Here is a 12,033-nt window from a genome sequence, read left to right as displayed (position 1 = left end):
ACTATTGTAATGCCCTGCTCTCTGGTCTTCCCAAAAAGACTATCTCTAACTTACAATTGCTACAAAACTCCGCCGCACGTGTGCTGACAAAGACCAGAGGGCGGGAGCACATTACACCAGTTTTAAAGTCGCTGCATTGGCTCCCCGTGTGTTTCAGGATCGATTTTAATGTTATTTTATTCGTTTTTAAATGTCTTAATGGTCTTGCGCCATCTTATCTAACTGAACTGCTTTTATCATATCAACCCTCGCGGACCCTGAGGTCCTCCGGCACTGGCCTTTTAGTCATTCCTAAAGTTTGAACAAAAACCCACGGTGAGGCAGCATTCAGTTACTGTGGCCCACGCTTGTGGAACAGCCTGCCGGAGAGCATCAGGACCGCAGAGACTGTTGATATTTTTAAAAAGAAGCTCAAGGCTCACATTTTCAACTTGGCTTTTAACTGATTTATCCTATTCTTTTAACTATTTTATTCTTTTTTTAATATCTAATATTTTTATTGATTTATTCTTAATTCTTTTTGCACTTTATTATTATTAAATCTTCAAAGCCTTAGTTTTATTTGTATTTATTTGTTTATTTATTTATTCTTAAATATTTCTATCTCAAAGTTTAATGCATTTTATTTAATTTTTTTTCTATTTCTATCATTTATTTCTTACATTTATCTCAGCCTTTCTTATTGTCTTTTAGCCTTTTACTTTTTAGCTCCAGTGTTTCCTCATGGGAGCCCTCCACACTGGGAGTTGTGTCTGGTCTGCCCGCGGGGACGTCGTCCTGGAGATCCCTCAGGCCCGGAGGACCGTGGGGCTCTGCACCTTGTGCGGAGTCTATCCCGGTCTTGCCGGGTCAGGGTGGTCTCTGTGGGTGGCACTCCCTGCAGGCGTAGACTGTGACCCCTCCCAGTGCGGATGGCTCCCATAGGTGGAGTTTTCCTCCCCTGTTCCTCAGTGTCCTGCCATGTCTCTTTACCATGTTTTATCCTGAGTGCGTGCGTGTGTGTGGGTGGGTGTATGTGTGTGAGTGTGTATGTGCATACGTGTACATGTGTGTCTGTCTGTATCTGTGTGTGATAAAGTGTATGTGTGCCTCTGCGGGTGGGTCGGGAGGGGCAAGTTTCCACTATTTGCATTATTGTGATATGTTTTTTTATTCTAGTGATATGTTTTTAATTTTTCTGTGAAGCACTTTGTGTTGCATTCTTTTTGCATGAAAGGTGCTATATAAATAAAGTTTGATTTGATTTGATTATACAACAACAACTCATTGTTAATTTGTTTCTCTAAATGCAAAAAATGTTTGTAGATTGCATTAAATTAATTTCCCTTTGGGGGTCAATAAAGTTATTGTTATTGTTAAAATATACTGCTGTTACTGCTATGCACAGTTGACAAACAAACCACTTATGATAGCATTTACACAACGTCTGTTTTTTTGTTAATATGTATTAGTTCATTAATGCATACATACAATTCTGAGCAATGGTAAGGTCTAGTCTTTTTCAGACCACTCAAAGCTCTTTTACACTACATGTCACATTCACCCTTTCACACACACATTCATACACTGCTGTGGCGCCAGTCTCCAATCAGTGTCTAACCATTCATGCACAGATGGCACCGATGGCTTTGATTTCAGGAGAAATCTGGGGTTCAGTGTCTTGCCCAAGGAAACTTACACATGTAGACTGTAGAAGCCAGAGATCGAACTCCCAACCTTTCCACTGAAACACAACCAACCACCACTGAGCCACAGCTGCAACAGTATTCTGTGTGCATTCTCAACCTGGTTGTCTTCAGTCTCAGCCACTGAACCAAGCAACCAACCATCACCTGAGGCAAATCATCAGTGTTGAAGAATCCTGCATCACTGCCTCACCCGACCAAGCCACACCCCCAACTCCTCAACACATTCAGGTTGAAAATCATTACTGCAGCAAAAATGTAAAATCACTTCAAGTGCTTCAGAGAAAGTTTCAAGATCAACCAAAGAAAAACAAGCACATGTCAATGCTTTCACACAGTGGCTACTATTGAATCACTAATATGCTAATAAGGGAATTTTATAACAATGTGACAATTATGGATATTCATTGATAAAGTTTATTGTGATGATACAATAGTTTTCAAATGTTGAGCACAACATGTACATAATGTAGTCACAACACTATGCATGCAGCTCATAGCAGTAAAATGGCTTTAATACAGAACAAATGAACATTCAGTGTTTGTTGAAGGACTCCTCAGAATCTGCAGCACAGTCCACAGACGCCGGGTTTACAGCAGCCGCAGCACAGGCGACATTTAATGCCACGCTTCTGTCTGTTATACGGCATCTGTGTGACAGACATGAGCAAAGTGTTCATCTCCAGCAGCATCACTCACTCTGTCTGATCTCTGTGCACTAACAATCAGAGCACTTTGAAGGTAAAAAGCTCCACTGATATCTGAATAATCTCATGATGTTTGGCTTTTATAATTCCATTAAGTGAACGTACCTTCCATGAGTCCTCTGAGGTCTCTTCAAGTTCAGCAACTGGATTGTCACTGCTCATTGGCTCTTCCAGTTCTTGCACCTGTAAAGATGAAACCAAATGTCAACTAACTGTCAATGCATCACAACTGATAATAATATTAAATGAGTTAAAGTCAAGTTCTCACCTCAGTGACTGGGACAGCAGAGCTCTCCTGAATACAAATAAATGTGAGCACGACGGCCACAACAACTGCAACACTGAATGTCTTCATCTTGTTTAGAGAGCTTTAAGTTGTTCAATCCTCTGACTCTTCTGGTGACTCTTGTCAGCTCCTTTGACTTCTTCTCCTGTCTGATGGTTGAGATGGAGAATGTGCTGATATTTATACTCATCTATACCACTGTTTCCTCGTCACTGACGGCACTTACAGTACAGTATCTGCTGTCAGGAATGAACTTGCTTCACTCTCAGAGGGATGCTGGGAATGAGAACGGGAAATTCCTAAACACTGGTCATTGGAAATTCTCAGTTTTTGTTCGTCTCTTACGCAATCTATAATTGACCCTTGACCCTGAAGCCCCCCTGGTTACAGTTGCTCTACCTGTCAAGCTTTCGCACTGGCATGAAAATATTCTGGCGTTTTCAACTATAAGAGTGAGAGATGTTCAAAGGGAAATAATAACACATTTCAAAAGCTCGCCGGTCCCAATGCAGGCGTCAGACACCCCACGTCTTGACGATTCATGTTAAGGACAATTATATACAGGAACATCAATGTTCTTGCTCAGCAGGTTGCGTCAATATATTGTTTTATTTTAAGCTACTGTTTACTCATGACTCCCTATAACTTTCATTATCTAATATGTTTTAGCCCATTGCTAGCAAAACTAAATGATCCCACTTTTTAATTTTGTTCAAAGCGTGTCAGGATACCGCTCGCGTATCGTGGGCTCGATCCATACACTGGATCTCCTAAAGGCACAACAGGAAAGCCCAACAGGAAAGCCCAACACAATCCTGTTTGTTTGCCACATCAATGGCACAAACCAAAGGTTCTATCTTCCACAATTTTTAATCCATGTCCAACATCTCTCCTCTCGAGTTTTTAGTTTCAGAAAAACTACAAATATGACACCCCCCTCTAAACGTTGAGGATATCTGCTGTCAGACTTGCAGATTCCACATGGACACCGTTTAGGCATTTCTCCTGGTTCTGAAAGCTTGATAAGCCTCCCACGCCTAGTTACGGTTGCTAACGTAGGATTGGACAGTGGCCGTTAAAGGGTGGGGCTTAGCAAAGGGTCAATTGGTTTGATTAAAGTACAATTTTATTCTCTCCTGTGATTAGACTTATCGTGTACTTCCAAGCATCTTTGAGCTGTGCACAATGAAGAACCCACATCACATATACCATTGAAATGACAGCAGAGTTTGCAAATACTTTCACTAATGTTGCTGTTCAACTGTGGAAATCTCTGATATGTGATGTTGTCACTTTAGAGAAGTTGAGATACTGGAGAAACCTTTGAATTGTCTGAATAATAAGTGCAGTTTGGCATAAAGAGAATTGGATGGGCTTCAGGATTGTGTTGTAAATGTACAACACCACTGTTAATCACATCTGTACTATGCTGGCTTGATACATGTTGGGTGTGACTCCTGGACCAACTATGCAAATACTTTGTAAAAGTGTACTAAGCTGTTGTTGTTTTCTCTTTGAAAATCAATAAAAAGAATGTTGGAAATAAAGTTACTGGTTTATTTTTGTTGTGTGACACACAAAATAGCCTAAGGTCAAAGGGCAAAAGATTCCCAAACCTGTTCCAGCTTCAGTCGAGGTGAAGGCCCATTACTGGAAGCAGGTAAATTCTGCCAGTGATGAGGCAACAGTAGCTCAGGCGAGTATAAATACCTGCTCTTATCACAGTCTAAACCATCAAACAGACAGATCTACCTTAAAACAGCTGACGAGAGTCACCAAAAGAAACAACAACATAAGCTGCTATCTGCTGACAACTCAACTTCTACTCTCCTAAGATGAAGACGTTCAGCGTTGCTGTGGCCGTCATGCTCGCCTTTATTTGCCTTCAGAAGAGCTCTGCTGTCCCAGTCACTGAAGTAAGAAGTTTACTCACATAATTAAATATGCTTATGAGCCACGAGTGTTTCTTCAAAATGATAAGATGTCTTTCCTAAAAGAACATAATTCATCACCAGGTGGAAAAGCAGTGGCCAGTGGTCAGTGAAAACCCCGCTGCTGAACATGAAGAGATGTCGGATGCATCGCTGAAGGTACGTTAACTAACAGATGGATGGACAGACAGACAGACAGACAGATAGCCTGAAGCCCCAGTTGGAGATAACAGGTATCACAAAGGTGGTTATGTCTCTGTTAACCCAGGCTTTGTGCTTCAGACTAATGTTACGGCTCCGAAGGTTTATATTTACATATAACCTCAGCTGAGGATGTATATTACCCACGGAGAACATCGTCAGGAAATAATGAATGAAAGGGCGGCGCTTTAGAGCCGAATTTTAAGCCGAAGTTACCATGGTGACCCAGCCAGGTTAAAAAAGAGCCAGCTTCGTGACACGGAAACCCTGGCGTTAGGCTCAACACACCTGGCTAACCCACTCATCTCGCTTCATAGTACACCCCTCTGATGTTATCTCCAGGGACAACGAGAGAATAAACAGAATGGATGCTGGACATGCACACTTTGCTCATGTCTCTCTTGTCTTTCACACAGATGCCGATTTTCAACAGGAAGAAGCGTGAAAGCAGCCCAGCAGGTTGCAAGACTTGCTGCTATTCCTCTTTTGGAAATACCTTCTGCGGTATCTGCTGCTCGTTCTGAAGAGTCCTGCACCTGGGATTTTAACAACCACTTCATGTCAATTTGTTCCTCTACATGCAAAAAATATGAAATAAAATGTCTCTGAAATATATTATGTGAAAGTGTTGTTTTTGACAATGAATATGCACAATGGACAGACAAACAGATGATGGCATTTACCTAACGTCAGGGTTCATCTCACAGAAATCTGCTGTCAATCCGAAGAACTTTAACTTGGTCAGATGCATCTTTATGCATTTATGCATTTAATATTTATGTCACGTAGAAAGGCAGAGTTAGTTGTGCATGATTCAATGAAGTGTGTCCTCATTGGTGACGATCCACGTATAGGTTGTCACATTCAAGGCTGCACGTCAAAACCTTCAGAGCCTCTTGATAGATACGTTTGATAAAAAGAAAACACGAGAATGAAACAGATAAAAGAAACAAATGGTGACCTGTGACCTCAGATGCACTTTCACATCATATGACTGCATGTTGCTGCTTTGTTAGTTTATTTACTCTGTTGGTTTTGTTTTAAAGCACAATTAATACCTAGCTGTTTGATAGAACTGTGCTGCATAAGGAATGCTCCATTTTGTTGTTGTTAATATGAAATAGTTCATTCAGACTCAATCAATCAATCAATCAATCAATCAATCAATCAATCAGACTTTATTGTTTAGCACTTTTTTATACTAGCAAAATGTAGCACAAAGTGCTTTACACAATGAAACAACCCAACCCCCTCGTCCACACACAAAGCAATAAAAGACTGTAACTACTAAAATGAATAAAGACAACAATCATAAAAGCACTCAATAAAAACAGGAAGTCAATAAACACAGGACCTGAGGAAATGCTATCATATGCGTGAGGAAACACCGGAGGTAGGGACTCCAAAGGAGATAAAAGTAAATAAAAGGTTAAGAGCACAAGATAAAGACAAGTGCTGATATTTATACTCATCTATACCACTGTTTCCTCGTCACTGACAGGACCTACAGCACAGTATCTGCTGTCAGGAACGGGCTTGCATCACTCTCTGAGGGATGCTGGGAATGAGAACGGGAAATTCCTAAACACCTGTCATTGGAAATTCTCAGTTTTTGTTTGTCTGTTCCACATATTAGGTTCACGTGGCCTCGATTGTTCTATTGCGTCGATTTGACTTCAACCTGCACAAAACATCACACGTCACTCTGCTCTTCATATCCCTCCACTGGCTCCCAGTCACTGCTCGCATCACATTCAAAACCCTGTTGCTCGCTGACAAACAGCAACAAAAGCGGCTCCTGCCGACCTGAACGCCCTCATCCAGGTCTACACTCCCTCCCGCCCACGACGCTCTGCCATTGAAAGGCGCCTGGTACTCCCATTACAACAGAGCTCTAAGTCTCTAACTAGACTCTTCTCCTCCGTGGTCCCCCGGTGGTGGAATGAGTTACCAAACTCCATTCGGTCTGCAGAGTCCCTTTCACCTTTAAGAAGAAGCTAAAGACCCAGCTCTTTATGAACACCTCTGCACTTAATGATATTGATGCTATTGATGATGTCGATGATGATGATATTGAGGATATCGTTGATGTTGATTCAGATAATCATGATGATGATGATAACAACGATGTTGATGTTGATGATGAGAAAATTAAAGACAACAAATCGGCTTCTTTACGCCTCTGTGCACGGCCTCTGTGCACAGCCTCTGTGCACAGCCTCTGTGCACAGCCTCTGTGCACGGCCTGTCTACACCAGTGTCTGATCGCACTTGAAGCCGTTTGTTGGCACTTACTGACTTTGTTCCCTCCTGTCTTGATCCTTGCTTGTGTTGTATTAACTCAGATGTGCGTCGCTTTGGACAAGTTCTCTGTAACATTGTAACATATCCATCATCAGCAAGCTTACACTTATTTTGTACTTCCAAGTATCTTTCACTTTTCAGGTTCATGAAATAAAATGTCCTCTGAACTAAATTCACAGCATACTTAAACATTGAAAACTGTGTTACATAATTAATAGTATGGACAATTATATTCTAACAAAGTAAAGTCGTAAAATTAGAAAACCAAAAGTTATTTTAGGGGCCGTTTGTATTTTGTCCATCTTCAGTTTTTCCAAAGATATAATGCAATAACTAACATTCCCTCATTCATTCATTCATTCATTGATAACCTTGTGGACACACATGCTGCCTTCATGTGACCAAAATATCAAATATAATTATACTGATAAAGAAGCTGAGTGTTGATTGAACATTCATCTTTTCTCTAATGTACTTTGAAGACGTGCCTCATTTCCAGTCATAATGATCTCACATTATTATGTTTGACAGCAACAAATCTTTGAAGCAAAACGCACACATATTTATTGACAACATTTTTTCTGCAATGTCTGACATTTACTTGTCATAAACCTGAAAGTCAAACAACATTAACGTAACCATGACGACAATGTAAACAGATCTTTCTCTCTTTATCCTCATAACTTGCAGTTTTGAGTTAAGAAACGTGAGAAGGCCGTAACATCAGCGCTAATATTAAAAGCACTGTGATCAAAGTGATACGTTGTGTTTGCAATGCTATATTGTGTAACTTAAAGCTGTTTTAACTTGGTTCAGCTATGTTATATGAAGTCAACTATTTGATGACTTTTGTGCCCATTGAAACTTTTATCTAAAAGGACATTCAGTTGTTTTTTCACTTCTCTGTTTCCCAAGACAAGTGTGTGTAAGCAGACACACGCTTGTCTGAGAGAGCCAACAAAGCACGTTCCAAACTGCATTAGTCCTTTATCATATTTTATTGCACCACACTTTAATAATCTTATTTGACTATCCTTACAGAGGCCAAAGTGCAGCCTTTATATTTGCAGTATGCATACTGACTCACTGTTGTTATTTGAACTAGATCATGTATAACTTACAGCATGCTGCTGCAGAACAATACAGCTGCATCACTTGTGAAATGATGTAAAAATATGTTGCATTACATAAAAACTTTATTTATTTATATTTATTCGACAGACAACGCAAAGGCAGGAACTCAGGAAGATTACAGAATACACAACAGATGAAAGGACTTTCAACAATGAGGCCAAACAGAGAGTATTTAAGACATGTCAACAAAAGAAAAGAACTGAGGTCAAACACCAAAGGTCAACAAGAATAAAAGTGACAAAACAGAAACAGAAGCAGTTAGAGCAATAAGCAAAACAAATAAAGAGATACATAGAGAAATAAAGCAATAAAAGACCATAAAGGTGATAAAAAGAAAATAAAAAGATGACATCACATCGGAGGAAGAGTTAAAAAGATTGGGATCAATATAATGAATAAGACATAAATAAATTAAAGATAAATAAAACAGATGAATGGATAAAGCATTTTCATAATGTATTTAAAAAGGTGAACATCACATGTCACATGCAAGTCTGTAAAAGTGAGTTTTAAAAAGTGATTTAAAAGTAGTCACTGACTCTGCACGCCTTATCTCCTCAGGCAGGTCGTTCCAAAGCCGAGGAGGCCTGACGGCAAAAGCACAGTCACCTTTAGATTTGAGCCTCGACTTTGGAACGACCAGAAGGCCGCCACCTGAGGATCTAAGGGCGCGAGATGGCTCATGAGGGGCCAGCATTCGTAAAGTGATCGGGGCAAAACCCAGACGAGCTTCAAAAGTGATCAGTAAAATCTTAAAATCAATTCTCAAACGAACAGGGAGCCAGTGAAGGGAGGCAAGGATAGGAGTGATGTGACGTCGTCTGTTAAAACCAGTAAGAAGCCGAGCTGCTGCATTCTGGACCAGTTGGAGGCGAGAGAGAGATTTATGATTGATACCTGAAAGGGGTGAATTACAGGAGTCGAGTCGAGAAAATACAGTGAGTGAATGACTTTGTCCAAGTTGGCGTGTGACAGAATTGATTTGAGTTTGGAAATGGACCTTAATGGGATAAAACAGGACAGGACGACTTTCTTAATGTGTTGTTGGAATGTTAAATCTGAATCAAAAATGACTCCTAAGTTTCTTGCAGTGGGTGTGATATTTGACGACAGTGGACCAAGGGCACTTTCAGTCTGATTGATGTGTGAGTTGGGATAGTTGAAAAGGATGATTTCTATGTGTGAGTCGTTGAGCTGCAGAAAACTTTGTGCCATCCAACATTTAATATCCCTGAGGCAGTTAGAAACAGCAGCTAGGCTTCTTTGGTCACCAGGTCTCAGTGGAAGGTAAATCTGTGTGTCGTCTGCACAGCAATGGAAAGGGTATATATGGTGTTCAAAACAATGTGACAACTATGGATATTCATTGATAAAGCAAAACTGCTACATACAATATATTGATTAAAATAAAGTTTATTGTGATGATACAATAGTTTTCAAATGTTGAGCACAACATGTACATAATGTAGTCACAACACTATGCATGCAGCTCATAGCAGTAAAATGGCTTTAATACAGAACAAATGAACATTCAGTGTTTGTTGAAGGACTCCTCAGAATCTGCAGCACAGTCCACAGACGCCGGGTTTACAGCAGCCGCAGCACAGGCGACATTTAATGCCACGCTTCTGTCTGTTATACGGCATCTGTGTGAAAGACATGAGCAAAGTGTTCATCTCCAGCAGCATCACTCACTCTGTCTGATCTCTGTGCACTAACAATCAGAGCACTTTGAAGGTAAAGACCTCCACTGATATCTGAATAATCTCATGATGTTTGGCTTTTATAATTCCATTAAGTGAACGTACCTTCCATGAGTCCTCTGAGGTCTCTTCAAGTTCAGCAACTGGATTGTCACTGCTCATTGGCTCTTCCAGTTCTTGCACCTGTAAAGATGAAACCAAACGTCAACCAACTGTCAATGCATCACAACTGATAATAATATTAAATGAGTTAAAGTCAAGTTCTCACCTCAGTGACTGGGACAGCAGAGCTCTCCTGAATACAAATAAATGTGAGCACGACGGCCACAACAACTGCAACACTGAATGTCTTCATCTTGTTTAGAGAGCTTTAAGTTGTTCAATCCTCTGACTCTTCTGGTGACTCTTGTCAGCTCCTTTGACTTCTTCTCCTGTCTGATGGTTGAGATGGAGAATGTGCTGATATTTATACTCATCTATACCACTGTTTCCTCGTCACTGACGGCACTTACAGTACAGTATCTGCTGTCAGGAATGAACTTGCTTCACTCTCAGAGGGATGCTGGGAATGAGAACGGGAAATTCCTAAACACTGGTCATTGGAAATTCTCAGTTTTTGTTCGTCTCTTACGCAATCTATAATTGACCCTTGACCCTGAAGCCCCCCTGGTTACAGTTGCTCTACCTGTCAAGCTTTCGCACTGGCATGAAAATATTCTGGCGTTTTCAACTATAAGAGTGAGAGATGTTCAAAGGGAAATAATAAAACATTTCAAAAGCTCGCCGGTCCCAATGCAGGCGTCAGACACCCCACGTCTTGACGATTCATGTTAAGGACAATTATATACAGGAACATCAATGTTCTTGCTCAGCAGGTTGCGTCAATATATTGTTTTATTTTAAGCTACTGTTTACTCATGACTCCCTATAACTTTCATTATCTAATATGTTTTAGCCCATTGCTAGCAAAACTAAATGATCCCACTTTTTAATTTTGTTCAAAGCGTGTCAGGATACCGCTCGCGTATCGTGGGCTCGATCCATACACTGGATCTCCTAAAGGCACAACAGGAAAGCCCAACAGGAAAGCCCAACACAATCCTGTTTGTTTGCCACATCAATGGCACAAACCAAGGGGTCTGTCTTCCACAATTTTTAATCCATGTCCAACATCTCTCCTCTCGAGTTTTTAGTTTCAGAAAAACTACAAATATGACACCCCCCTCTAAACGTCGAGGATATCTGCTGTCAGACTTGCAGATTCCACATGGACACCGTTTAGGCATTTCTCCTGGTTCTGAAAGCTTGATAAGCCTCCCACGCCTAGTTACGGTTGCTAACGTAGGATTGGACAGTGGCCGTTAAAGGGTGGGGCTTAGCAAAGGGTCAATTGGTTTGATTAAAGTACAATTTTATTCTCTCCTATCATTAGACTTATCGTGTACTTCCAAGCATCTTTGAGCTGTGCACAATGAAGAACCCACATCACATATACCATTGAAATGACAGCAGAGTTTGCAAATACTTTCACTAATGTTGCTGTTCAACTGTGGAAATCTCTGATATGTGATGTTGTCACTTTAGAGAAGTTGAGATACTGGAGAAACCTTTGAATTGTCTGAATAATAAGTGCAGTTTGGCATAAAGAGAATTGGATGGGCTTCAGGATTGTGTTGGAAATGTACAACACCACTGTTAATCACATCTGTACTATGCTGGCTTGATAAATGTTGGGTGTGACTCCTGGACCAACTATGCAAATACTTTGTAAAAGTGTACTAAGCTGTTGTTGTTTTCTCTTTGAAAATCAATAAAAAGAATGTTGGAAATAAACATTTTTGTTGTGCGACACACAAAATAGCCTAAGGTCAAAGGGCAAAAAAGTCCCAAACCTGTTCCAGCTTCAGTCGGGGTGAAGGCCCATTACTGGAAGCAGGTAAATTCTGCCAGTGATGAGGCAACAGTAGCTCAGGCGAGTATAAATACCTGCTCTTATCACAGTCTAAACCATCAAACAGACAGATCTACCTTAAAACAGCTGACAAGAGTCACCAAAAGAAACAACAACATAAGCTGCTATCT

The 12,033-nt window shown here is 40.6% G+C and overlaps 2 protein-coding genes across 2 annotated transcripts; both read right to left on the bottom strand.

Moving 5' to 3' along the window:
- Positions 1–2,242: 2,242 nt before the first annotated feature.
- Positions 2,243–2,747, bottom strand: LOC138583855 (hepcidin-like). Its single transcript, XM_069655900.1, has 3 exons — positions 2,661–2,747; positions 2,498–2,575; positions 2,243–2,335 (listed from the first exon to the last, which is right to left on the bottom strand). Exons 1-3 carry the CDS (start codon positions 2,745–2,747, stop codon positions 2,243–2,245), a joined length of 258 nt encoding a protein of 85 aa, XP_069512001.1.
- A 7,054-nt stretch (positions 2,748–9,801) lies between these two features.
- On the bottom strand, positions 9,802–10,306 carry LOC138583872 (hepcidin-like). Its single transcript, XM_069655921.1, has 3 exons — positions 10,220–10,306; positions 10,057–10,134; positions 9,802–9,894 (listed from the first exon to the last, which is right to left on the bottom strand). The coding sequence occupies exons 1-3, from the start codon at positions 10,304–10,306 to the stop codon at positions 9,802–9,804; spliced, it is 258 nt and encodes an 85-aa protein (XP_069512022.1).
- Positions 10,307–12,033: the final 1,727 nt, after the last annotated feature.

This window comes from Semicossyphus pulcher, unplaced genomic scaffold, assembly GCF_022749685.1.
Source record: "Semicossyphus pulcher isolate SPU_LCO1_2020_fin unplaced genomic scaffold, fSemPul1.0.p SCAF_9, whole genome shotgun sequence".
NCBI classification, from domain to species: Eukaryota; Metazoa; Chordata; class Actinopteri; order Labriformes; family Labridae; genus Semicossyphus; species Semicossyphus pulcher.
The sequence above is the reverse complement of the archived record's forward strand: the minus strand, read 5'-3'. Positions and strand labels throughout refer to the sequence as shown.

Coding starts and splice junctions, on each gene's coding strand:
- LOC138583855 (XM_069655900.1), bottom strand. CDS start 2,747: ATGAAGACATTCAGTGTTGCAGTTGTTGTGGCCGTCGTGCTCACATTT. Junction 2,576..2,660: donor CTGCTGTCCCAGTCACTGAG/GTGAGAACTTGA, acceptor TCATCTTTACAG/GTGCAAGAACTGGAAGAGCC. Junction 2,336..2,497: donor CCTCAGAGGACTCATGGAAG/GTACGTTCACTT, acceptor TCTGTCACACAG/ATGCCGTATAACAGACAGAA.
- LOC138583872 (XM_069655921.1), bottom strand. CDS start 10,306: ATGAAGACATTCAGTGTTGCAGTTGTTGTGGCCGTCGTGCTCACATTT. Junction 10,135..10,219: donor CTGCTGTCCCAGTCACTGAG/GTGAGAACTTGA, acceptor TCATCTTTACAG/GTGCAAGAACTGGAAGAGCC. Junction 9,895..10,056: donor CCTCAGAGGACTCATGGAAG/GTACGTTCACTT, acceptor TCTTTCACACAG/ATGCCGTATAACAGACAGAA.